The sequence below is a fragment of the Pongo pygmaeus genome, chromosome 10 (assembly GCF_028885625.2).
Source record: "Pongo pygmaeus isolate AG05252 chromosome 10, NHGRI_mPonPyg2-v2.0_pri, whole genome shotgun sequence".
Classification (NCBI taxonomy): Eukaryota; Metazoa; Chordata; class Mammalia; order Primates; family Hominidae; genus Pongo; species Pongo pygmaeus.
In genome coordinates, this window is record NC_072383.2 from 120,972,440 (window position 1) to 120,997,624 (window position 25,185).

At 49.4% G+C, this 25,185-nt stretch overlaps 3 protein-coding genes across 6 annotated transcripts; 1 reads left to right on the forward strand and 2 right to left on the reverse strand.

The window, feature by feature from the left end:
• Positions 1-37: 37 nt before the first annotated feature.
• Positions 38-4,586, forward strand: B3GNT4 (UDP-GlcNAc:betaGal beta-1,3-N-acetylglucosaminyltransferase 4). 2 transcript variants are annotated; one of them, XM_054441840.2, is made up of 3 exons: positions 38-158; positions 851-1,011; positions 2,647-4,586. In XM_054441840.2, exons 2-3 carry the CDS (start codon positions 946-948, stop codon positions 3,715-3,717), a joined length of 1,137 nt encoding a protein of 378 aa, XP_054297815.1. In that variant the 5' UTR covers positions 38-158; positions 851-945; the 3' UTR covers positions 3,718-4,586. The 2 variants fall into 2 exon arrangements, with proteins under 2 accessions (XP_054297815.1, XP_054297814.1); XM_054441839.2 differs by lacking the exon at positions 851-1,011 and having other exon boundaries at positions 45-158.
• Positions 4,005-21,606, reverse strand: DIABLO (diablo IAP-binding mitochondrial protein). 3 transcript variants are annotated; one of them, XM_054441841.2, is made up of 6 exons: positions 21,370-21,606; positions 19,872-20,004; positions 14,469-14,600; positions 12,957-13,067; positions 12,686-12,782; positions 4,005-4,861 (listed from the first exon to the last, which is right to left on the reverse strand). In XM_054441841.2, the coding sequence occupies exons 1-6, from the start codon at positions 21,417-21,419 to the stop codon at positions 4,665-4,667; spliced, it is 720 nt and encodes a 239-aa protein (XP_054297816.1). In that variant the 5' UTR covers positions 21,420-21,606; the 3' UTR covers positions 4,005-4,664. The 3 variants fall into 3 exon arrangements, with proteins under 3 accessions (XP_054297816.1, XP_054297819.1, XP_063503214.1); XM_063647144.1 differs by lacking the exon at positions 4,005-4,861 and adding an exon at positions 6,158-12,307 and having other exon boundaries at positions 21,370-21,591; XM_054441844.2 differs by lacking the exons at positions 19,872-20,004; positions 21,370-21,606 and adding an exon at positions 20,005-20,108.
• Positions 21,607-21,931: 325 nt separating this feature from the next.
• Positions 21,932-25,115, reverse strand: LOC129009255 (uncharacterized). The gene is made up of 2 exons (XM_055019502.2): positions 22,981-25,115; positions 21,932-22,412 (listed from the first exon to the last, which is right to left on the reverse strand). Exon 2 carries the CDS (start codon positions 22,187-22,189, stop codon positions 22,055-22,057), a length of 135 nt encoding a protein of 44 aa, XP_054875477.1. The 5' UTR covers positions 22,190-22,412; positions 22,981-25,115; the 3' UTR covers positions 21,932-22,054.
• Positions 25,116-25,185: the final 70 nt, after the last annotated feature.

The following is a 25,185-nucleotide window of genomic DNA, read 5'->3' on the forward strand; positions in this document are numbered from 1 at the left end:
GGCCCCGAACCCGCCCCCGCCAGAACCCCCGCCCCAAATCCCCACCTCCTCCAGAAGCCCCGCCCACCCCGGAGCCCCGAGAGCTCCGCGCACCTGGGCACCATCCGCCCTGGCTCCGCTGCACGAGCTCCTCGCCCGTACCCCGGCGTCACGTTCAGGTAGGTTGGGGGCCGGGACGCCGCTGCTGTGAGGGAGGCTGGGTCACCGTGCAGGGAGGGGCGTCGCCAGGGCGGCCGTGCCTTTGCACCCCGCGGCCCGCTCCCCGGTCCCCCAGGGTCCCCGCGAGGACGCCGGCCCCGCCCGGGTGCGGCGCGAGTCTGGCCTCGGCGGGCACGGCTCGGGGCCCACGGGCCGCTCGGCTTCGGTTCTCCAGGCTGGGGACAGAGGCTGGAGCCGGGCGTGGCAGACCCCGCCAGCCTGGGCCGCCCGCGCCCGACGCGCAGCGCTGCCGCCAACCCCGGCCCGGGGGTCCCCGCAGAGTGGGTCTCTGCTGCCGTCAGCCCTTCGGAGACTGTCGCGTTGAAAGAATGAACCAGAGTTCGCCCCCTGCCCTCGCCGGGGCGTTTTGGGTCACCGAGTCCTGTGGGTCCGAGCGCCTCGGACCCGCTCCCCACCAGACGGGGTGGTGCGTTCCGCAGCGGGTGGAGAGCCGGGCTCTGGAGTCTCCGCGGCTCGGAGGGCGGCGGGGCGAGGCGGTGCGGCCAGCGCCTGGGGACGCCCGCGGCGGGACAGGGGCCACCCGGGCCGCGGCGCAGCCTGGGCTGAAACCTCCCGGGACGGAACCAAGCCACCTGCTGTGCGCCCTTCTGGGTGAATGGCACCGCCGCCCGCCCGGGCCTCTCGTCCACAGCCCGCGGTGCTCGCACACCTGAGACTCATCTCGCTTCGACCCCGCCGCCGCCGCCCGGCATCCTGGAGCACGGAGACAGTCTCCAGCTGCCCTTCATGCTTCCTCCCCAGCCTTCCGCAGCCCACCAGGGAAGGGGCGGTAGGAGTGGCCTTTTACCAAAGGTCAGATTCTTTCACCGCCTCTGCCAGACCCCCTTGTCCCCCGCCCCCGCATAGATCTCCAGGGGGCTCAGAAAACTCTGGCCGGTGGCTCACGCCTGTAGTCCCAATGCTTTGGGAGGCCGAGGCGGGAGGATCGCTTGAGGCCAGGAGTTCCAGACCAGCCCAGGCAACAAAGGGATACCACATCTCTATAAAAAATAAATTAGCCAGGCCCTGCACGCCTGTAGTCCCAGCTACTGGGGAGGCCGAGGCCGGAGGATCGCTTGAACCCAGGAGTTCCAGGCTGCAGTGAGCTATAATTGTGCCACTGCACTAGAGTCTGGATGACAGAGACACTGTCTCAAAAAAACCAACAAAACCCTAGCTCTTTCACTAGCTGGGCCGGCCTCTTCCTACTGTAAACCCGCTGGGCCCCCCTCTCCCTTCTCTCTCCCCTCACTCCTGCCCTGGAGCTGCCTGACTCTGCCTTCGGCCTGCAGAGACCCCAGGTCTTCACGCAAGGTCCCCATTCCTCAGTTCTTGCTCAAACGTCCCTCCATCAAGGAGGGCTTTTCAGCTACCCTTGGCTATGGGATCTGTCCTCCGCGTCAGCCAGTTCTCTGCATTAGACTAACTTCTCAACATACCTGGTTCCTATGCGTTTTGTGTTCCCCTCTGAGAGGGCAGCGACCCTGTCTTCTTTGCCACTGCATCCCTAGCACCTAGCAGTTGCTTTTGTGGTGGTGGCGGCTGTGGCAGTGGCCAATGCAGCAGAGTGGTCAGAAGTGAAGGGACAGGACGACTTGGCAGTGGAGGTCAAGGGGAGGGGACTGGGGCAGAGGGAGACAACGGAGGGACAAAAATCAGAAACTGAAGACCGGCTTTGCTACTGTGGAGCTCAGGCAGGCCACTCTGGTGGATTCTGTCTCCTCATCCTTCTTTTCAGGTCCCTGGGAGAAATCAGCACTTAGAACGTGGTGGGAAGGCGGGGCAGGGTGCCTCGGAAGCCATCCCTGATACAAGTCCCCAGCTTTCCTGCTTCCCCTCTTGCTTTGTGTGGCTTCGTCTCCCTCCCTCCCTCCTGGAAGCCCCGACCTCTAAGGCAGGTGTAAAGGGTGTGTGCTTTGGTGGCCACGGCCACCCTGTGGTGCTAGTTCCCCTCCAAGGGAGGCAGTGCACTCCCGGTCATCTTGGAGACGCCCAACACAGGACTGCACAGGCACCAGGCTTTTTTTGGGAAATGGTTTCACTTCCCACTTGAAAAGCCCTGAATGTCAGTTCCACACTTAAGTGAATTTGATCCAAGCTAAACTGAGTCTGTGCCTAAAACTCATCAGGTGCTCGAGTTTCCTGGAAGAATGGTTGGGAACGTTTATGGTGTCAGCTGTAAAGTGGCTGCAAGTCATTTTGGGGAAAAACCCAGGAGTCCTCAGATGATGGCAGAGGAGGGCAAGGGCTGGCAAAGCAGCTGTGCTTAGCCCATCCTCAGGGGAGGGAGGACTCTGGAAAGAGCCTGAGGACACGCTGAGAATAAAAGGAAGTCCAGAGGCCAGCAGGGACTTAGCTGCTGGGTTGCAGGTTAACTCCTGCCCAACTCTTGGGGACAGGGACAGGGACCCGGGGCTGGGCCCTGCTCAGGTGGCTCTCTCGTTGCAGGGACCGGCGATGCTCCGCAGGCTGGGCTGGCTGGTCTCATACAGCTTGGCTGTGCTGTTGCTCGGCTGCCTGCTCTTCCTGAGGAAGGAGGCCAAGCCCGCAGGAGACCCCACAGCCCACCAGCCTTTCTGGGCTCCCCCAGCGCCCCGTCACAGCTGGTGTCCACCCAACCACACAGTGTCTAGCGCCTCTCTGTCCCTGCCTAGCCGTCACCGTCTCTTCTTGACATATCGCCACTGCCGAAATTTCTCTATCTTGCTGGAGCCTTCAGGCTGTTCCAAGGATACCTTCTTGCTCCTGGCCATCAAGTCACAGCCTGGTCACGTGGAGCACCGTGCGGCTATCCGCAGCACGTGGGGCAGGGTGGGGGGCCGGGCTAGGGGTCGGCAGCTGAAGCTGGTGTTCCTCCTAGGGGTGGCAGGACCCACTCCCCCAGCCCAGCTGCTGGCCTATGAGAGTAGGGAGTTTGATGACATCCTCCAGTGGGACTTCACTGAGGACTTCTTCAACCTGACGCTCAAGGAGCTGCACCTGCAGCGCTGGGTGATGGCTGCCTGCCCCCAGGCCCATTTCATGCTAAAGGGAGATGACGATGTCTTTGTCCACGTCCCCAACGTGTTAGAGTTCCTGGATGGCTGGGACCCGGCCCAGGACCTCCTGGTGGGAGATGTCATCCGCCAAGCCCTGCCCAACAGGAACACTAAGGTCAAATACTTCATCCCACCCTCAATGTACAGAGCCACCCACTACCCACCCTATGCTGGTGGGGGAGGGTATGTCATGTCCAGAGCCACGGTGCAGCGCCTCCAGGCTATCATGGAAGAGGCTGAACTCTTCCCCATTGATGATGTCTTTGTGGGTATGTGCCTGAGGAGGCTGGGGCTCAGCCCCATGCACCATGCTGGCTTCAAGACATTTGGAATCCGGAGTCCCCTGGACCCCTTAGACCCCTGCCTGTATAGGGGGCTCCTGCTGGTGCACCGCCTCAGCCCCCTCGAGATGTGGACCATGTGGGCACTGGTGACAGATGAGGGGCTCAAGTGTGCAGCCGCCCCCATACCCCAGCGCTGAAGGGTGGGTTGGGCAACAGCCTGAGAGTGGACTCAGTGTTGACTCTCTATCATGATGAGAAATTGATCCCTGCTGGTCTACAGAAAATGCCAACTTGGTTTTTGTAACTCCCCTCACCCTGTTAGCTCTGATTAAAAAACTGCAACCCAGCTAACTTGTCCAGCATATGTTGAATGGGAGCCAAAGCGTAGCAAATGCTGCCAGGAACCTGTCAGGAGCTGCCTGGGGTGCTGCCAGTCTGGGACCTCAAGGAAGGAGGCTGCATAGGACCCCAGGAGAGAGACGCATTTTCTCTTTTAGATGCAAACAAAATCTTACTCTTCTCCTTTGGATACAATAGAGAAACGTAAAGGAAAGAAAGGGAACAAGAGGCCTGTGTTAAGAGTCCTGTTGAGAGCACCAGGTAAACCCTCTGCATCCCTTCTCTTAGTAGTAATAGACTTTTCACTCCTTGGCCTCAGTTGTCCTCACAGGGCAGTGGGCGCAGATCAGAGAACACATCAGAAATACTTAAAAAAAAATCGTACAAACTGTACAGGTTCCCCTCCCCCTGCCACAACTGGCATCCCAACAGAGGGAACAAGTACTAAATCATTTTTGACGACGTAAATAAGACAAAACAGGTTAAATAGTTGCTGAACTTAAGGGCATGACAAAAAGGACTCCTCTCTCTGACCCAGGTTGGCAAAATGCTTTGGGTGTGAGGTAAAAAAATGGGTAAGAGCAGCTGTAGAGTGGGGTGAAATGTTAAACAGGGTGCAGTGCCCAAGGGCTAAGAACCAGGTCCAGCACAAGCCTGAGACCACAGGAGGCACTCACAGCTCACAATGGCGTCTCGCCTGATTGGCCAGAGCAGGACCTGCCGCCTCTTCTCGGTGCAGAGACAGTCATGCCAACCCTGGGCAGGGTGGCATCTGCCCCTGAGACAGGGCAGTGGGCTCAGGCCCTCAATCCTCACGCAGGTAGGCCTCCTGCTCCGACTCCGCCCGCTCCTCCCCTTCCTCCTGTGTTTTCTGACGGAGCTCTTCTATCTGTGCTTCTGCCAGCTTGGTTTCTGCTTTCCGGGAGAGCTGGTGCACCTCCTCCACCTGCAGTTTCACCAGCTGAATGTGATTCCTGGCGGTTATAGAGGCCTGATCTGCGCCTGCCAAAAGATGGGACAATCGGGTTGAGTAGCCGTGCAGGGCGCAGAAGGCTCATGTGGACGTCGGCCTGGGGGTGCTGTGGCTGTCATCTGAACCCCTCTTGGGGTCATTTTCCTTGACCTCCCGGTCTTCTCTCTCTGCAAAGAAACTTCCACCTCTATGTTCAGGTCTGGATTTAACCGACACTGTCAAAAACAGCGTTTTTCTTCAGCTGTCAGTGGCCAACATCACAATTAAATACAACTCTCACAATCATCTTTATAGCTACAGAGCTTTTAGTATAGACCTTTGATGCATTTTTTTTTTTAACTACACGTCATCCATTTCTTTCTGACAAAGAGATCATGAATAAAATTGTCAAAGATCCCTTTCATCACCTTAACTAATCTTTAAAGGTAAAGGAATGCATAGAAAAATATTTTGTTACTATAAATTTATGTAACAGCATAAAAGGTATGAAACATGTTTTATAATTTTTTCACTTAAACATGTTTTGAAGGCCAGGCGCAGTGGCTCACGCCTCTAATCTCAGCACTTTGGGAAGCCAAGGCAGGCGGATCACCTGAGGGTCAGGAGTTCGAGACCAGCCTGGCCAACATGGCGAACCCCCGTCTCTACCAAAAATACAAAAAAAAATTAGCCAGGCATGGTGGCGCATGCCTGTAATCCCACCTACTTGGGAGGCTGAGGCAGGAGAATAGCTTGGACCCGGGAGGCGAAGGCTGAAGTGAGCCAAGATCGTGCCACTGCACTCCAGCCTGGGCAACAGAGACTCCGTCTCAAAAAAAGAAAAAGGCCGGGCGCAGTGGCTCATGCCTGTAATCCTAGCACTTTCGGATGCTGAGGTGGGTGGACTGCCTGAGCTCAGGAGTTCGAGACCAGCCTGGGTAACACAGTGAAACCCCATTTCTACTAAAATACAAAAAAAGTAGCTGGGTGTGGCGGAGTGCACCTCTAGTCACAGCTACTCGGGAGGCTGAAGCAGGAGAATTGCTTGAACCTGGGAGGAAGAGGTTGCAGTGAGCTGAGATCGCGCCACTTCACTCCAGCCTAGGCAAGAGTGAAACTCGTCTCCAAAAAAAAAAAAAAAAGTGTTTGAGCTCTCATTTTACCTGCTGCTAGTTAGTGTATTTCATCATCTGGGTATAAACATTTCATCAATTCATCTATAGAATATTTTGATCTTACTGCATTAACAAGAACCTTCAATACGATGTTGACAGGTAGTGGAGAATGGCAGGCATCCTCCTCTTCTGACTTCGATGAAAACACTTCTGATAGTTCACACAATTAAATAGGATTACTTAAACCTTTATTACATTAAGAAAATTATCTCTTCATAATTGTACTTAGATTCGAATCATAAATGGCTACATTGAAGATATTTTGGGCATATATTAAGTGGTTTTTCTCCTTTATGGATATATCATCTCAAGTAGTGAATTATATATATATTTTTTGAGAAGGAGTCTCGCGCTATAGTTTTTTACAGTGTTGAACTATCATTCTATTTTGGGGGTAAATGGCTATGTTTGATTTACGGCTACATTTTGAAGTGATACTGAGCTTTTCATTTTGGTGCTGCCCTGACTGAGTCCAGTTTGGGATCAGGGGCTATGCTGGCTTCATACAGTTGTAAGACGAGGCTTGTCATTACTTTCTTTGCACTGGTACACTTACAGTAACATAGGTATTATAGTTTTGGAAGATTTGATAAAACTCTCCCACGAAACATCCTAGGCCCTGGTGTCCATTTTGGGGACATCAAAATCTTTGAATACCATTTCTACTTTTTTTTTTTTTTGAGACAGAGTCTTGCTCTGTCACCCAGGCTGGAGTGCAGTGGCGCGATCTTGGCTCACTGCAAGCTCCACCTCCCGGGTTGACGCCATTCTCCTGCCTCAGCCTCCTGAGTAGCTGGGACTACAGGCACCCACCACCATGCCTAATTTTTGTTGTTGTTGTTATTTTAGTGGAGATAGGGTTTCACCACGTTAGCCAGGATGGTCTCGATCTCCTGACCTCGTGATCCGCCCGCCTCAGCCTCCCAAAGTGCTGGGATTACAGGCGTGAGCCGCCGCGCCCAGCTGATATATCAATTTTTTTAAATGATTTTGTTGTCTCTTCCTTTTGTCACCTGGTACAAAATTTACTTTGTGTCTTAGAAGAATATGTAGATTTAGAGGGAGGGGGCAAAGTTTTATATTCAGTATATATACATTGGTGAGGTGTTGCGAAACCAGTGTGGGAAACTTAGCGAAACTCTGTTTCTACTAAAAATAAAAAAATTAGCTGGGGCATGGTGGTGTGCACCTGTAATCCCAGCTACTGGGGAGGCTAAGGTGGGGAGGATCACTTGAGCCCAGGAGGTTGCGACTACAGCAAGCTATGATCTATGATCCCACCACGGAATTCCCGCATGGACCCTGTCTCTCTCACACACACAAATCTGATTTTCCTTTGTTTAGTTAAAAGTAAAAAAAAAAAAAAATCACAGACAGGTACAGTGGTTCATGCCTGTAATCCCAGCACTTTGGGAGGCTGAGGCAGGTGGACTGCCTTAGCTCAGGAGTTCGAGACTAGCCTGGGGAACATGGTGAAACCCCATCTCTACCAAAAAATAAAAAAGATTAATCGGGCGTGGTGGTGACTGCCTGTGGTCCCAGCTACTCAGGAGGCTGAGACAGGATTGCTTGAGGCTGGGAGGCAGAAGTAACGGTGAGCCAAGATCAAGGCACTGCACTCCAACCAGGGTGACAGAATGAGACCCTGTCTCCAAAATAAAAAACAAAAAATCACACTGAGCTGGGTATAGTGGCTCAGCTCATGCCTGTGATCCTAGCACTTTGGCAGGCCAAGGCAGGAGGATCACTTGAGCCCAGGAGTTCAGAATCAGCCTGGGCAACATAACAAGACCACATCTCTTAAAAAAAAAAAAAAAAAAAAATTAGTTGGGCTACTTGGGAGGCTGAAATGGGAAGATGGCCTGAGCCCAGGTCAAGGCTGCAGTAAGCTGTGATCATGCCATTACACTCCAGCCTGGGCAACAGAGCAAGACCCTGTCTCCAAAACAAATTCTGTTCTAATCCTTAATAGCTTTAATTTTTTTGGTTGTCCTGACCTGCAAGTGTGCTCAGAAAATTGAGTATTACACACATCTCTGAGATCTCCTTGTAATTCTATCAGTTTTTGCCTTATTAAGTATATTTCATGATTGATGTCTTAATTGTTCTGTCCTATTGACTGCTTTTTATCTTGAATGCTTTCTTTGATTTAGCTAGTTTTAGCTAGATTTTTTTGGAACACAATCTAAAAGTGTCATTTAATAAGTTTATTTTTACTGCAATCATTGATGTTTGAAATTATTCCTATAATTTTTTTTTTTTTTTTTTTTTTAATTAGAGAAGGGGTTTTGCCATGTTGGCCAGGCTGGTCTCGAACTCCTGATCTCAGCTGATCCACCTGACTTGGCCTTCCAAAGTGCTGGGATTATAGGTGTGAACTACTGCGCCCGGCCCAAAATTTTGTATTTTCTAATTAACAGGTTTTCTTTTTAAACCTTTCCTGCCTCAATTGGAGCTACCAAGTTTCCTCCCACTCCTACTCATTCTCTTTGCAGTGTTTAACAACGTCTAATGTCAATGTGCTTAGCATGTTTTCACTTTCCCAAATTTAAAAAGTTGTTTTACACTCAGAACTTTTGAAAAAAAATCTTAGTAGCTTCTTTCAAAACTGATTTTTTCCTTCTTCATAGTTCTTCCAGAAAGTGTATGCAGGTGGTACTTTGAGTCTATGTCTGAGGATATCTTTTATTCTCACTTTTTGATGGTAGCTGGCTATACATTAAATCCTAGGCTATAGATTTATCGTCACCTCTAGTGTTGCGGAGAAGATGCCTGATGTTTGATTCTACTTCCTTTGTAGGTAATCTGTTTTTTCCTAGTAGCTTTTGGGATTTTACTCTGAATCTTTTTGTTATGCTGTTATTTTATTATTAGCTTATTTATGTATTTAATTTTTGTTTGGTTTTTTTTGAGATGGAGTTTTGCTCTGTTGCCCAGGCTGGAGTGCAGTGGCGTGATCTCTGCTCACTGCAAGCTCCGCCTCCCAGGTTCACGCCATTCTTCTGCCTCAGCCTCCCGAGTAGCTAGGACTACAGGCACCCACCACCACACATGGCTAATTTTTTTTGTATTTTTAGTAGAGATGGGGTTTTACCATGTTAACCAGAATGGTCTTAATCCCCTGACCGCATGATCCGCCCACCTCAGCCTCCCGAAGTGCTGGAATTACAGGCGTGAGCCACCGCGTCCGGCCATTTTTTTGTTTTTAAGACAGGGTCTTGCTTTGTCAACCAGGATGGGGTACACTGGCCTGATCATGGCTTACTGCAGCCTCGACCTCCTGGGACCAAGTGATCCTCTCACCTCAGCTTCCCAAGAAGCTGGGACTACATACCACCATGCCTGGCTAATTTTTTTGTAGAGACAGGGTTTCATCATGTTGTCAAGTCTGGTCTCGAACTCCTGAGCTCAAGTGATCCACCCGCTTAGGCATCCCAAAGTGCTGGGATTACAACAGGTATGAGCCACTGCACCTGGACCAGATTTTTTGTTAAAAAAGTGAAATCATAAGGCCGTGTACAGTGTCTCATGTCTGTAATCCCAGCAGTTTGAGAGGCCAAGGCGGGCGGATCACTTGAGCTCAGGAGTTCAAGACCAGCCTGGACAACATGGCAAAACCCTCTCTACCAGAAACATATAATCCCAGCTACTTGGGAGACTGATGTGGTAGGATCGTTTGAGCCCAGAGGCTAAGGCTGTAGTAAGCAGTGCGCCATGATTGTGCCATTGTACTCCAGCCTGGTGACAGAGTAAGACCTTGTCTCAGGGAAAAAAAAAAAAAAAAAAAAAAAAAAATCTGTTTACAACTTTGTTAGCCCTTTCTATGAGTTCGAGGAAAATGTCTACTTTTCTCAGATAATGCTTATACATCCTCTCCTCCTTTTCTCCTTCTAGATCTAAGCATATCCTCCTGTTCACTGCACCCAGGAATCCACTGCCATCTTTGTGTGGCACGACTATAATGCTGCTTCCACACTTCACACTTCTGTTGTTTCATTCTTGTTCCAAATCTCTGATCCCTCAGGATCACTACTTTTTCTGGGCCAAGCGTGGTGGCTCATGTCTGTAATCCCACCACTTTGGGAGGCTGAGGCAGGCAGAACACCTGAGATCAGGAATTCAAGACCAGTCTGGCCAACATGGTGAAACCCTGTCTCTACTAAAAATACAAAAATTAGCCAGGCATGGTGCCAGGCGCCTCCAATCCCAGCTACTCAGGAGGTAGAGGCAAGAGAATTGCTTGAACCAGGGAGGTGGAGGTTGCAGTGAGCTGAGTTCACACCACTGCACTCCAGCCTAGGGGACAGAGTGAGACTCTGTCTCTGGAAAAAAATAACAACAAAAAAAACCTAAAAGAATTATTTTTTGTTTTTCAGTATGATGACACAACACTTACCTTAAAAAATGTTTTATATCTTTTCTTTGAGATGGGGTCTCACTCTGTTGCCCAGGCTGGAGTGCAATGATCTCGCCTCACCACAACCTCTGCCTCCCAGGCTCAAGTGATCCTCCTACCTCACCCTCCCAAGTAGCTGGGATTACAGGTGTGAGCCACCACACCTAGCCCTTTGTATCATTTTTAAGATTTGATGCTTGAGAACCCTAGCCTGCTAATCTTGAGAACCCTAGCCTGCTAATCTTGACATCAGAAAACAAGAGTATGTTTTAATGTAACAATTTCTTTTTTGAGACAGGGTCTAGCTCTTTTGCCTAGGATGGAGTGCACAGGCATGATCATAGCTCGCTGCAGCCTTGAGCTCCTGGGTTCAAGCAATCCTCCCACCTCCGCCTCCCGAGTAGCTGGGACTACAGGCGAGCGCCAACACGCCCACCTAATTTTTGTATTTTTGGTAGAGATGGGGTTTCGCTGTGTTGCCCTTGAACTCCTGGGCTCCAGCAATCTGCCCGCCTTGGCTTCCCAAAGACACGCGTGAGGCCCTGTGCCTGACTCATACCAGTTTCTTTTTTTTTTTCTTGAGACAGAGTCTCGCTCTGTCACCAAGGCTTGAGGTGCAGTAGAGCCATCTCGTCTCACTGTAGCCTCCACCTCCTGGGTTCAAGCCATTCTCCTGCACAGGTGTGTGCCACTACACCCGGCTAATTTTGTATTTTTAGTAGAGACAGGGTTTCACACCACGTTGGCCAGGGTAGTCTCAAACTCTTGACCTCAAGTGACCCACCTCAAGTGATCCGCCATCCTTGGTCTCCCAAAGTGCTGGGATTATAGGCGTGAGCCACTGCAACCAGTTTCTTAATAAGAGCTAGTACTAGGCTATTATTTTTGTGAGCCAGCTGGGTGCGGTGGCTCACACCTATAATCCCAGCACTTTGAGAGGCTGAGGTGAGGAGTTTGAGACCAGCCTGGGCAACATGGCGAAACCCATCTCTACTAAAAATACAAAAATTAGCCAGGAGTGGTGGTGCATGCTTGTAATCGGGAGGCTGAGGCAGGAGAGTTGCTTGAACTGGAGAGGCAGAGGTTGCAGCGAGCTGAGAAAGTGCCACCACTGCAGCCTGGGCACCAAGAGTGAAACTGTCTCAAAAAAAAAAATTGCCCGGATGCAGTGGCTCATGCCTGTAATCCCAGCACTTTGGGAGGCCAAGGCGGGTGGATCGCCTGAGGTCAGGAGTTCAAGACCAGCCTGGCCTACATGGCAAAACCCCTTCTCTATTAAAAATACAAAAACTAGCTGGGCGTGGTGGCGGGTGCCTGTAATCCCAGCTACTCGGGAGGCTGAGGCAGGAGAATCACTCAAACCCAGGAGGTGGAGGTTGCAGTGAGCCTAGATGGCGCCAGTGCACTCCAGCCTGGGTGACAGGAACAAAACTCCATTTAAAAAAAAAAAAAAATTTTCTGTGAGCCTACCTACCTAGTTTGGGACCAGTCAGGTAGGATGTTCTACGATGGGCACCTTGGGACACTAAGGTGCAGAGGACAAAGCACTGGCTGCTGGGAGAATAGGAGAAGCAAAGGCTTTGGAATTCGACCTACTTGGCTGGGTGGCTCATGCCTATAATCCCAGCACTTTGGGAGGCCAAGGTGGGTAGACTGCTTGAGCCTAGGATTTCAAGATTAGCCTGTGCAACACTGTAAAACCCCATCGCTATTTTATAAAAAACAAAGACCTACTCAGCTGAATCTCAGCTTGGCTGCTTACTCACCATACCATGTCATCTTAGCTGAATGATTTGGCCCATCTGCCCTCTAGTTTCTTCACATACAAAAAGTGCCTACGAAATGCTTACCACGAAGCCTGACATAGATAAATAATTTGTCCTGGTTTTGCCACTGACTATGATTCCAGGTCTCATTTTCTCCATCTGTACAAAAAGGTTCACATAGATTAATCATCTCAAGTCTCATCCAACGGTGTAATTCTATGATTGTTAATAAATTGTATTACCAAAAAAAGCTCAAACTATTTGGAAGCAATCCAATTTTCCAATGGTAATAGTTTTATCATTTTTCATTTTGAAGACATAACCTAGCTTCTACTGGTCTGGTCTGCAAGGGTATGCTCATTGCTTCTATTGTGCAAATAAAATGTAGGTTAATATGTAGGAAATGGGGAAAATTTCTCAAAGTTAGAGCCACTTAGACCATTTACTATAAAGCCCTCATTTTAGAAAACCAGATGAAAACTCAAATGGTACCTCCCTAGTTAAAAAAAAAACCACCAACACAAAACTTGAACCTACCAGTTTGATATGCAGCTTCTGCTGCCATCTCTGAAAGCCCAACTGCAGTCATCCAAGTGGTTTCCAGCTTCAAGTACTCTTGGTGTTTTGAAGTCATCTATATAAATCAAGCAAAGTGCTTCAGACAGCACGAAAGGTCTAGCCCATTTAAATGGACTTAAAGTAGTAGATTTAGAGAACACTGATTATATTGATTAGACTTAGTTCAATAATTTAGATACCACATGAGGTAGGTGCACTAACACAGAAATGCCTAGAACTTTCTGCTTACCTCAGCTCTGGCTCCTATGATCACCTGCCACACTTCATCTTCCTCCTGTGAATTCATTTTCCCAAGTAAACTTGTATATTGTCGGTAAAGAGAAATTAAGGTATAAACAGCCTACAAATACAGAATGAACAAGTCTGAGTAAAATAAGTGAGACATAGCAGAAGGAATAGAGAGATTTCCACCTCAAGGAAATTAAGTCCCATTACAGCAAACTGGCTCTTCCATCCTGCTGCCTCAATGAAATTGCACTATTATCCTATGAAGTAAAGGTATCAGGACATTAGTATCTCCATCTGTAAACTTCTGTGTTTTTAAAAGCTTGTCAGCAATTCAGACACAGAAAGAGAAAACAATGCAAGGGAAAACTCTAAAGGTTGAGGGGGAAAAAAAGCTGCGAGAAAATATATGTAAAACAAATGCACAAATGAGACTTCAATACCTTTGATTATCCATATACACTTTGAAAAATTTTTATTGGCTGGGTGCAGTGGCTCATGCCTGTAATCCTAACACTTTGGGAGGCTAAGACAGGTGGATCACCTGAAGTCAGGAGTTCGAGACCAGCTTGGCCAACATGGCGAAACCCCGTCTCTACTAAAAATACAAAAAAATTAGCTGGGCATGGTGGCGCACACCTGTAATCCCAGCTACTCAGGAGGCTGAGGAAGGAAAATCGCTTGAATCCACAAGGCAGAGGCTGCAGTGAGCTGAGATCACTCCACTGCACTCCAGCCTGCGTAAGCAAGACTCCATCTCAAAAAAAAAAAATTTTATTATTTTTTACAAACAGGATTCTATGTCACCCAGACTGAAGTGCAGTGGCATGTTCATAGCTCACTGTAACCTCAAACTCCTAGACTCAAGTGATCCTCCCACCTCAGCCCCTGGAGTCACTGGAACTATAGGCACACAACACACCATGCCTGGCTAAGTTTAAAATTTTTTTTCTGCTAGAGATGGGGCTTGCTACATTGACTGGGTTGGTCTTAAACTCCTGGCCCCAAATGATCCTCCTGCCTTGGCCTCCCAAACTGCTGGGATTACAGATGTGAGCCACCACGCCTGGCCCATATACTCTCTTTTCTATTAGGTTAGATCAGTGGTTTTTAAATAATCCTCACAGAGAAACCTCTGTTGATGGACCACGGGCCCCTGTGCCCTTAACTGAACCACATCAGCTTTACTCTTGTTTTATATACTAGGCTGCCACATTTAAGATTTTTCTGTAAAAAAAGGTGCCTGGGAAAAGTCTAAAAACGAGTGATTTAGATCAGGGCTCAGCAAACTTTTTTTGTGAAGGGCCTGACAGTAAATATTTTAGGCTTTGTGGGCCTTACAGCCTCTGTTGAAACTACTCAAATCCTCAAAAAGCATTACTGACAATACATAAACAAATAGGCCTGGCTATGTTTCAATCAAATACCAACATGGGCATCAGACGCAATTTGGTTGTGAGCCATTATTTGCTAAACCATGGTTTAGAAGATCAAGAGTTAACAAGAGGAGACATACCTTAGTATATTCAGTAATAGCTTCAATCAATGCATATGTGGTCTGAGAGAGAAAGGTAGAGGTGCTATCTGTTACCAAAGACACCGCTCTCCTCATCAATGCTTCACTACTAAGGGAATGAGGCTCCGATTTCTGAAAGACACAAACATTGTCACTCAACCTCTAAAGCTCAAACTGAGAACTTTTTCACCAATAGGCAAGTAAAAAACATAATTGTCATGCTGCTTAGTGTTTTAGGCTGAAACTGCACTATATTTCTTTGTGTTATATTTTTTAAGGCCTTATTTTGGCAATTTAAGTCAATATAGAGAAATAATTCCGGAGTATGCTTTCTACCAACTTTCATTCTCTGCTCCAAAGAGCAAATTATTTCTTTACATATAAAATAAAATATGGCAGGGTGCGGTGGCTCACACCTGTAATACCAGCACTTTGAGAGGCAGACACAGGCAGATCACTTGAGGTCAGGAGTTTGAGACCAGCCTGGCCAACATGGTGAAACCCTGTCTACTAAAAAATACAAAAATTAGTCGGGGGGTAGTGGTGTACGTCTGTAATCCCAGCTACTTGGGAGGCTGAGGCAGGAGAATCGCTTGAACCCAGGAGGCAGAAGTTACAGTAAGCCGAGACTGCGCCACTGCACTCCAGCCTGGGCGACAGAGCAAGACTCTGTCAAAAAAAAAAAAAAAAAAAAAAAAAAAAAGTGCTGGGCACGGTGGTTCATGCCTGTAATCCCAGCACTTTGGGAGGCTGAGGTAGGCGGATCACAAGGTCAGGAGATCGAGACGATCCTGGCCAACATGGTGAAATCCCGTCTCTACTAAAAATATAAAAATTAGCTGGGCATGGTGGCATGTGCCTGTAGTCCCAGCTACTTGGGAGGCTGAGGCAGAAGAGTCACTTGAACCCAGGAGGCGGAAGTTGCAGTGAGCCGAGATTGCACCACTGCACTCCAGCCTGGTGACAGAGCAAGACTCCATCTCAAAAAAAACCAAACCAAACCAAAACAAAACTATTGATTATAACCAACAAATTGATAAGATTACAATTCATTCATTAACAGTGTTAGATACTTGAGACACAAGTCTCAACAAGACATTCTTTGCCCTCAAACACAGGTGCAATGGTAGAGAGAGGAGGATGATGGGCTAACAGAACTAGAAAAATGAACACAATCATGTATCATGGAAGCTGTGGGAGGAGTATGTATAAGCTACATTGGGGGCATGCAGAACAGAGCAATCAGTTCTATGTTGAGTGCTAATAGCTTAGAAAAGGCTTCACAAGTTTGATGAGGATTAAGCTGAGTCTAATAAAGTGGGCCGGGCACAGTGGCTCACGCCTGTAATCCCAATACTTTGGGAGGCCGAGGTGGGGAGATCGCAAGGTCAAGAAATCGAGACCAGCCTGGCCAACATGGCGAAACCCCAACTCTACTAGAAATACAAAAAAAAAAAAAAAAAAAATTAGCCGGGCACGGTGGTGGGTGCCTGTAGACCCAGCTACTTGGGAGGCTGAGGCAGGAGAATCGCTTGAACCCAGGAGGTGGAGGTTGCAGTGAGAGCCAAGATCGTGCCACTTCACTTCAGCCTGGGCGACAGAGCGAGACTGTCTCCAAAAAAAAAGAAGTGGATGGGGGAGGGCAATTCTGAGCAGAATGAAGCAGTACAGTGTTGATGGGGGGACCTCAGCTATTTTATTTTTTTTTGAGACAAGAGTCTCACTCTGTCACCCAGGCTGGAGTGCAGTGGTTCAATCTTGGCTCATTGCAACCTCCACCTCCTGGGTTCAAGCAATTTTCCTGCCTCAGCCTCCCCAGTGGCTGGGATTACAGGCACCCGCCACCACGCTTCGCTATTTTTTTTTGTATATTTAGTAGAGATGGAGTTTCATCATGTTGCCCAGGCTGGTCTTGAACTCCTGACCTCAAGTGATACACATGCTTTGGTCTCCCAAAGTGCTGGGATTACAGGCGTGAGCCACCATGCCCAGCCTGACCTCAGCTGTTTTAAAAAAGGAAAGACTAATATAATTACCTTAAGAGTTAAGGGACTGTGGCCACCTTGACTAAATACTGGCAACTGTAATGACACATCATCCATGACTCTCTGCCTTTTTCCTCCTCAGCAAAGCACTTCTTACTCGCACCTGTAATCCCAGCACTTTGGGAGGCCGAGACGGGCAGATCAGCTGAGGTCAGGAGTTTGAGACAAACCTGGCCAACATGGTGAAACCCCATCCTTACTAAAAAGACACAAATTAGCCGGGCGTGATGGCAGGTACCTGTAATCCCAGCTACTAGGGAGGCTGAGGCAGGAGAATTGCCTGAACCCAGGAGGTGGAGGTTGCAGTGAGCCAAGATCATGCCACTGCACTCCAGCCTGGGCGATAAGAGTGAAACTCGTCTCAAAAAGAAAAAAAAGAAAAAAAGAAATTAATCACTCTGTGTTCTGTCTTGTTTTTGCTATTCAGAGTACAAACACTCAGAATCACTGCATGTTGAAAGAGGCAGTCAAGAAATATTTTTGATATGAACAAATCAAGAACTTTATATTTCAATCAAAGAAGTAAGTATTCATTAGGCATCTTATACAGGACTACAAAAGAAAGAAAGACACCTCTGCTCACAAGAAGCTAATTTTGTCTCAATATTCTGATAAGTCTTCATAATGTGCTACATTTTATAATGTGTTTTCACTTGTTCCTCACAACAGTCCAGTTATTATCCTTCCTTATTTACCAGCAATGACATGGAAGCTCAGAATAGTTATATAACTTTTCCAAAAAGTCATATCTAGACCTCAAACCAAATCTCACTTCAAAGTCTGTACCCTTCCCATTATGCTCTGATGACTCAGGAGAGTGCCAAAGGATTATCCTCAAATATCAAAATATACAATATTAAGTGGCCAGAAAGGAGGAGATGGTTGTTGGACAGGAATAAGGAAAGGCTTTAAATAGAGGTGAGACTTGGTACTAAAGATACCTAGAATCAGGATGGCCAGGCATCCTGGAGAATACGTAACAATGAGGAAAAGAATACTTTTGTTGCAGGGGATGTCCAGGGATCTAGCCTGGTTGGAGCAATGGCACAAGAGAAATGAGACTCACTAGGGCCCTGGAGTGCAGGTTTAGTTCTGAACGTCTCATGGAAAGCCACTGTAGGTTTTTCATTTCTCATTCGGTTGCCCAGGATGGAGTACAGTGTTGTGATTCCAGCTCACTGCAGCCTTGAACTCCTGGAATCAAATGATCCTCCTGCCTCCCAGGTAGCTAGGACTACAGACACACGCCACCACACCTAGCTAATTATTTTTTGTAGAGGGGTGGTCTCGCTGTTTCCCAGGCTGGTCTCGAACTCTTGGCCTACAGCGATCCTCCCACCTCAGCCTCCAAAAGTACTGGGATCACAAGAGAGAGCCATCGTGCCTAGCTGACCACTGAGGGGTTTTGGAGAATGGAAGTAGCACTGCTGTACTAAATGACTGGAGACCCCAGTCATGTGGCCCAGAACTGAGGTTAACCGGGCTTAGAAAGTAATATAATAACTGAGAAAGGACAAACCTAAAAAAAAAAAAAAAAAAAAAAAAAAAGGTTGTCCCCATTGTGGCCGAAAATGGCCTGGTATTCAAGTGAGGGGTTTTAGGGCTATGGATTCATCAGCATGCAGAGATGACAACTGAAGTGAGGCACAGTAAGGTGAGGGCTCATGAGTGAGCCTCAGAAGATGCTGAAAATACTTGTGATACATGGAATTAATCTTCCTTTTGTGATGAACACACACGTAAGTGGCAGGAATATTTTGCTTAAATGGAGCTTGCTGGTTTCCTCTCTAGCTCTTCCTCATAAAGCATATAAGCTATGATTTTTTTAAATGCAGTACCACTTTTATATCAACTACTTGACAGCTCCACCTAGATGTCTCCTAGACAACTTAGAAATGACATTTCCAAAAATTTTTTTTCCTTTCAAAATCCACTCCTCTCCATCCTACTAAATTGCATCGCCATTCATTCAGTTGCTAAGGCCTTTAAAAAATCTTGGAATCTGGCCGGACGCGATAGCTCACGCCTGTAATCCCAGCACGTTGGGAGGCCGAGGCGGGTGGATCACGAGGTCAGGAGATCGAGACCATCCTGGCTAACACACGGTGAAATCCCGTCTCTACTACAAATACAAAAAAATTAGCCGGGTGTGGTGGCGGGCGCCTGTAGTCCCAGCTACTCGGGAGGCTGAGGCATGAGAATTGCTTGAACCTGGGAGGCGGAGGTTGCAGGGAGCCAAGATTGTGCCATTGCACTGCAGCCTGGCAACAGAGTGAGACTCTGTCTTAAAAAAAAAAAAAAATCCTCTGCGGCTTTTCAGAAAACCCAAAGCCTTACAACAATGGCCCACAAAAGACAAAGCACACAATCTGATTATCAGTTAACTCTCTGGCTTCATCTATTACGGTCTCCCCCATTCGGCTCCAGACACATTAACTCCATGCTCCTCAGACATACCAGGCATACTTCTGCTTCTAGGTCTTTGTCCTTCTGAGTTCCTCCTGCCTGGCAAGCTCCTCCCCGCACGAGAGTATAATGGCTCTTTCAGAACATTCAGATCTCTACTTCGCCTTATCAGAGTAGCTTGACCACCTTTATCTTAAACAAAACTCCCTCTCAGAATTGCCTATACATTCACCTCATTTGTTTTGTTTCGTTTTGTTTTTGAGAAAAGGTCTTGCCCTGTCGCCCAGGCTGGAGAGCAGTGGTGATATCATAGCTCACTGCAGCCTCAAACTCCTGGGCTCAAGTGATCTTCCTGCCTCAGCCTCCTGAGTAGTTTTGACTACAGGTGTAAGCCACCACACCTGGCTAATTTTTGTTCTTTTTTGTAGAGACAGAGTCTCCCTATGTTGACCAGGCTGGTCTCAAACTCCTGAGCTTAAGCCATCCTCCCACCTCAGCCTCCCAAAGCCCTGGGCATCAGCCACTGTGCCCGGCCCTGTTTTCTTCCTACCATTTATCACCAGCTGATATTTTATATTTTCTCCTAATCTCCACAAAGCACTTTGTGAGAACAAGAATTTTTTGTTGTTCATTCTTACGTTCTCAGTGTCTTGCACATAAAAGTTGCTCAATAAATTTCTGTTGAATCAAAGACTACTTTGTTAACAGACTGTAATATCCTCTCATTTCTCTCTACTTGCTTTATACAATTTGATGTGCTGTTCCTACCAAATGAGACAATCAAAATGAGAATATTAATACATCTGCTCAACTGTGAAAAGATGCTGGTACTGTGGGGGAAGGGATGGGAGCACTGGGAAAAACTATGGCAGCTTGTCTAACGCTTCACCGTCCTCTTGAGACTTCAAGAGGACACGGTACACGAGATAAGAATCACTGCACACGACAGTACCTGTGCAATAGGAACCGCACACAGTGTTACTCCAAAGCCAACCGTCACAGTTTTGTGCCATGGTCTTATCAATTCTGAGAAACACCGCTTCTTAAAGTTAGCCACAACAGGAACACACAAACACTGTCTGTACCTGGAAGTAGAAGTCAGATTTCATAAGGCACGACCGCCAATCTGTAACAGGCTCTTGGATTTACTTGCAGGGGCTGTAAACTCAAACTCGAGCCAAGCAGGAACCTAAATGAGGATGCAGGACAGCTGAGGGATTTTGAAATTTTCAACATACACCAAGTTTAAAATGTTGCCTCAGGCAGGGTGTTGGTGGCTCACGCCTCTAATCCTAGCACTTGGAAGGCCAAGGGCAAGGCGGGAGGATCACTTGAGCCTAGGAGTTCACGACCAGCCTGGGCAACTGGCTGGCAACATGACCCCGTGTCTATTAAAAATAAATAAATAAATAAATAAATAAATAAAGGCCGAGGCGGGTAGATCACTTGAGGTCAGGAGTTCGAGATCAGCCTGGCCAACATGGTGAAACCCCATCTCTACTTAAAACACAAAAATTAGACCAGAGTGGTGGCACGCTCCTGTAATCCCAGCTACTCGCGAGGCTGAGGCAGGAGAATCGCTTGAACCTGGGAGGCAGAGGTTGCAGTGAGCCGAGAGCGCCCCACTGCACTTCAGCCTGGGCAATAGAGCAAGACTCAGTCTCAAACAAAACAAAACAAAACAAAAATAAAAAAGAAAAAAAAAATTAGCCGGGTGTGGTGGCGGGCGCCTGTAATCCCAGCTACTCGGGAGGCTGAGACTGAGAATCGCTTGAACCCAGGAGGCAGAGGTTGCAGTGAGCTGAGATCTAGCCACTGCACTCCAGCCTGGGCGACAGAAGCAGATCCTGTCTCAAAAAAATGAAATAAAATGAAATAAATAAAATAAAATGTTGCCTTTAAAGTTTTTAGAAACGGCTGCCACAATAACCACTCCTGCAGGCAGAATTTAGCTCTAGACCCCTGGCCTGGGTGCCAGGTGTGTGTGACGGTCCCGCTACAATCGCCCAGGAGCATGCAGCGCTAGGAGGGGAGCCCTGCGCCAGCTCCCCGGGCCCCTTCTGCCCTCGGGAGGACGTCCTCAGACGCTCGTCTCCCTTCCCGGACTCCCCCATGCCGTGTCCCTCCTCCTCTCAACGTCTCCTCAGGGACTTCGAGTGGCTGACGAGAGCTGGTCGGGAAGCGGAGCGGCCCCAAGAAGGCAGCCCGGGGTCTCGGGGACTCGTTTGTAGAAGACGGACGAACTGAAAAGGAAGCCGGGCTTGACCCAGGGGGCGGGGGCGGAGGCGGGGCTGTCCTCAGTCCTCCCGACCGGGGCGAGACGCCGCGACCCAGCTGGGCGGACGAGGGATGAGCGCGTAAGGAAGGCGGGCGCCGTGGGCCGGGCCACAGCGCTATCCGCGTCGGTCCCTCCCTCTGGTCCTGTCCCCTCTACGCGGCCGCAGCGGTACCTGAAGAGTAAGGTTACGCTGCGCGACAGCCAACTCTTTAGAACCGCCATTATGCAGCTGTCGGACGCCAGACGCACACGCCGGAAGTGACGCAGCTTCGTGAGCGCGGAGCGGGGCAAGGCCTCCACCTGAGAGCGCCTCGCCCCATGGCCACGCCCCCACCCAAGGAAGCAGTCGGGATTGGGCAGACAGGGGGAAAGGGGGCGAGGCTTAGGGCAACTGCTGTAACGGCCGCGCAAGGCAACCAACCGCCAGAACTTCCGCGCGGGGCGGGGCATATACAGGGCCTGAGGACGCGGAGGTGGGTCGGGCGCCGTGACGCTGGAGGGTGGGCGGGGACTCAGTTCCGGCCACGGCTTGAAGGGAATTCCCTGGTGAGTTACGGAGGCGGGGCCGGGCGGGAGGCGGGGCCGGGCGGGAGGCGGGGCCGGGCGGGAGGCGGGGCCGGGCGGGAGGCGGGGCCGGGCGGGAGGCGGGGCCGGGCGGGAGGCGGGGCCGGGCGGGAGGCGGGGCCGGGCGGGAGGCGGGGCCGGGAGGGAGGCGGGGCCGGGAGGGAGGCGGGGCCGGGAGGGAGGCGGGGCCGGGAGGGAGGCGGGGCCGGGAGGGAGGCGGGGCCGGGAGGGAGGCGGGGCCGGGAGGGAGGCGGGGCCGGGAGGGAGGCGGGGCGGGCGCGGCGGCGGCGCTGTCACTTCAGCACCAGGAAGTAAGTGGTCCAGCCGGCCAGCAGCAGCGCCCCGATGAGCACAGTGTAGCTGAGGAGCACGAAGGCGAGCAGCTCCCGCAGCAGCTGCAGCACGTGGACGGTGGACGAGGCCGGCATCGCGCTGCGCGGGAGCCCCGGGACGGTCGGCGACCTGCCGGGCTGGCGCCGTCCCAGAGGGGCGGATGGGAACACCCGAGGTCCTGGCCCTCGAAACAGCAAACGAAGGCCAGGAAGCCCACAGTGCCGACCTCCCCAACAGCCTCCTGGACGCTGGCTTCTCGGTTGCACTGGAGAATCCTTCTCAGCCCAAACTGCCCTCGTTCTTCGGCTCTGATCCGGGCTGAGGAGGCAGAAGCCCGGCTCTTCCCCGCGCCCCGCAGCTGCATGAGTTTTCCTCCCCGGCCCGCTCCTCCCACCACTTCCTGCATTTTTAATGCTGTGAGTGCCGCTAATGGGCTGGTGGAGTAAAGCTTTCTTTTCCCGTCACCCAAGCTGCAGCCCCAGCTGCGGCCCTGGCTGGAAGGGGAAGGGGAGACAGACCCATTTGGGCACGAGGAAGGCACAGGCCCAAACCTGCCCTTCTGTGAGTCCCCTGGCCCCGAGGCTTGCCAGCAGCAGAGCTGGAGGATCTTTGCTTTGTGGTCCGGCATGCTTGCCTTCTGGCCAGCTGGGACTGCAGGGTGCCAGGTGGTGGGTGGGCATCAATCCGATCCTAGGCTCACCTCCCCCACCGTGCTCTGTGCATCTGCCCCAGCCCTGCTAACTTACACCAGAGACGGCATCAGACAGTAAGAACCCCACACTAGCTCATCAGACAGTAGGAACCCTACAGCACCTCCAATGCTGCTTTGCCCAGCCACTCCCCACAGTGTCAAGCACTGGCTTCCTTCTCTTCCCACCTCACTTACTTGGCAAAGTTTCCACGACTCTTCCACCCTGAAGCTCCGCGGTTCCGTCTGCTCTGGTGCCCAAAGGTAGCTTGTGTGTATTCTGCGATCTCGGCAGAACTGAGATTTTTCAGGCAGCAGCACTCAACAACTAGGTGTGGTCTAGAGACCAATTACAACCTCCGCGTGGTCCCCGATCTCTCAGGGAGCTGCGCACAGGCGTTCTCAGCCCAGGCGGGGCGCTGGCAACCCTGCCCGCCCTCCGCCTGTGTCTCCACCACAGCCCACAGGGCTCAGATGTGGTTTCACAGACCCAGATGGGCTGAGCAGGCGGTACACTAGTGGGTATTTCAAGCCCCTTCTTGTTTTTTTCTGAACATTGTAAGGGGTTATGGGGTTATAGTGCCAATAGTTTCGTTTCTAACAAACACATTGAGAGCAGTCCCATCTCCTCCGAGTCTGGGCACCAGAAGAACCACTGGACAGTGTTGACTTGCGACCGCCCAACTACTAAAGCAAAAACTGTTGTCTTAAAAAACATGCAAGTGCAAGCATGCACGAGTGTGAGAACCAAGCTTAAGTGACCGAGATCTCCTGAGTGCTTGATTCCGATTTACAGAGTTTTGCAGCTTACAGACTCATTATGCAGATACCTTCCCAATGGGACACTTCCAATTTCACCTCCTCACAATGTGAGGCAAAAGGAGCCAGGGAGGATTTCTGCAAAGAACAGACACTTTCCCAGATGCAACAACAAAGGAAACGAAAGCATAAACTATGCTGCTTCTGATTATTTTGCTTGTTGCAGTAGTTTTTAGTTCAAGACTGTTTTCTGACCTTTGAAAAGGGCAGGCAGTGTGGACATCAACCCTTTTATCAACATCATCGTTCAGAAGCAAATGGCTCCTTAATTTAATCAGGATCTCTTATTATCAAATTATTGCCTTGGCCACAGTGAGGCTGAAAACAGGAGCAGAACATTATCAAGCTGCTCAGGAAGCCAGTGAGTAGTAATTACTCCCCCAGAGAACTGGTCATCTTCCGTGTCCTACCTAGTGGAAACGGAGTACAGCTGAGATTTATACCCTCCTCCACACCAAAATAATGGATGAAACAGACAGGCTATTAAAAATAGGCCTGATTCTGTTCCCTTTTAACTCTCACATCCTTCAAATGGATGTCTCCAGGCAGTTAAGTGTTCTAGCCTTTGCGGCCCCTTGTTACCGCCCGATTTTGGGTGTTTGACAGCAACGGAGTAACTTAAGCTAAGAATCACTGTGTGGCTTGAAATTCACACTAATCCATTTAGAAATAAAAGAATCTGAGAAATTTTAAATAACTGCCTTTTTCTTCTGTTGTCTGACAAAAAAGGTATCCTCTATTTTCTATAGGATGTCATCATTAAACCACATGACTGAATATATCAGACTACAATAAATTCAGTCTAAGGAAGATCATCTATGTGATGTCTGCATTTTTTGCCTCACCATCTTTATCATAGTCCCTCTTACTGTCTGCTTTAGACATCCAGTTCATTTTGATATTTTAAAAAGAGTATTTCAGCTGGTGTGGTGACTCACACCCATAATCCCAACACTTTGTGGGGCTGAGGCAGGAGGGCTGCTTAAAGCTAGGAGTTCGAGACCACCCTGGCCAACACAGTGAGATCCGTCTCTACAGAAAATTAAAAAGATAATAAATTTAATAAAAAAGAAAAAAAGAATTATTTCTCTTGAGGCCAGGAGTTTGAGCAACATAGACCCTGTCTCTAAAAGGAAGAAAAAAAAATTGCTGGGTGTGGTGGTGCTTTCCTATAGTCCCAGCTACTCGTGAGACTGAGGCAGGAGGACTGCTTGAGCCCAGAAGTTCAAGGCTGCAGTGAGCTATGATTGTGCCACTGCACTCCAGCCTGGGCACAGAATAAGACCTCATCTCAAAAAAAAAATTTCTTCTTGAATTAAACTCTGCTCAATACAAACACTTCCTCCTGGTGACAGGCTGGTCTTTAGTGTACAACTGAGAACAAGACCGACCAACACATCATGCTTAATCATAATCCATTTCCAGTGAGGGCAGATCTGAATGGAATAGAACTCACAATAAGACTGTCCCAGTTTTCTCTGAGAATTAAATGTGCTGTTTTAAATCATCCCTCTTTCAACCATTACTCTTTTGCTCCACAATTAACAAAATACTTAATTCTCTGTTGGTTAGAATTCAACACTG

What these genes read in the sequence shown, in the direction of transcription:
- LOC129009255 (XM_055019502.2), bottom strand. Translation starts at nt 22,189, where the DNA reads ATGCCGGCCTCGTCCACCGTCCACGTGCTGCAGCTGCTGCGGGAGCTG.
- DIABLO (XM_054441841.2), bottom strand. Translation starts at nt 21,419, where the DNA reads ATGGCGGTTCTAAAGAGTTGGCTGTCGCGCAGCGTAACCTTACTCTTC. An exon ending in GTGCGGTTCCTATTGCACAG is followed by an intron (nt 14,601 to 19,871) that starts GTACTGTCGTGT and finishes TGTGTCTTTCAG; the next exon opens with AAATCGGAGCCTCATTCCCT. An exon ending in CTATTACTGAATATACTAAG is followed by an intron (nt 13,068 to 14,468) that starts GTATGTCTCCTC and finishes CTGTATTTGTAG; the next exon opens with GCTGTTTATACCTTAATTTC.
- B3GNT4 (XM_054441840.2), top strand. Translation starts at nt 946, where the DNA reads ATGCTTCCTCCCCAGCCTTCCGCAGCCCACCAGGGAAGGGGCGGTAGG. An exon ending in GGAGTGGCCTTTTACCAAAG is followed by an intron (nt 1,012 to 2,646) that starts GTCAGATTCTTT and finishes CTCTCGTTGCAG; the next exon opens with GGACCGGCGATGCTCCGCAG.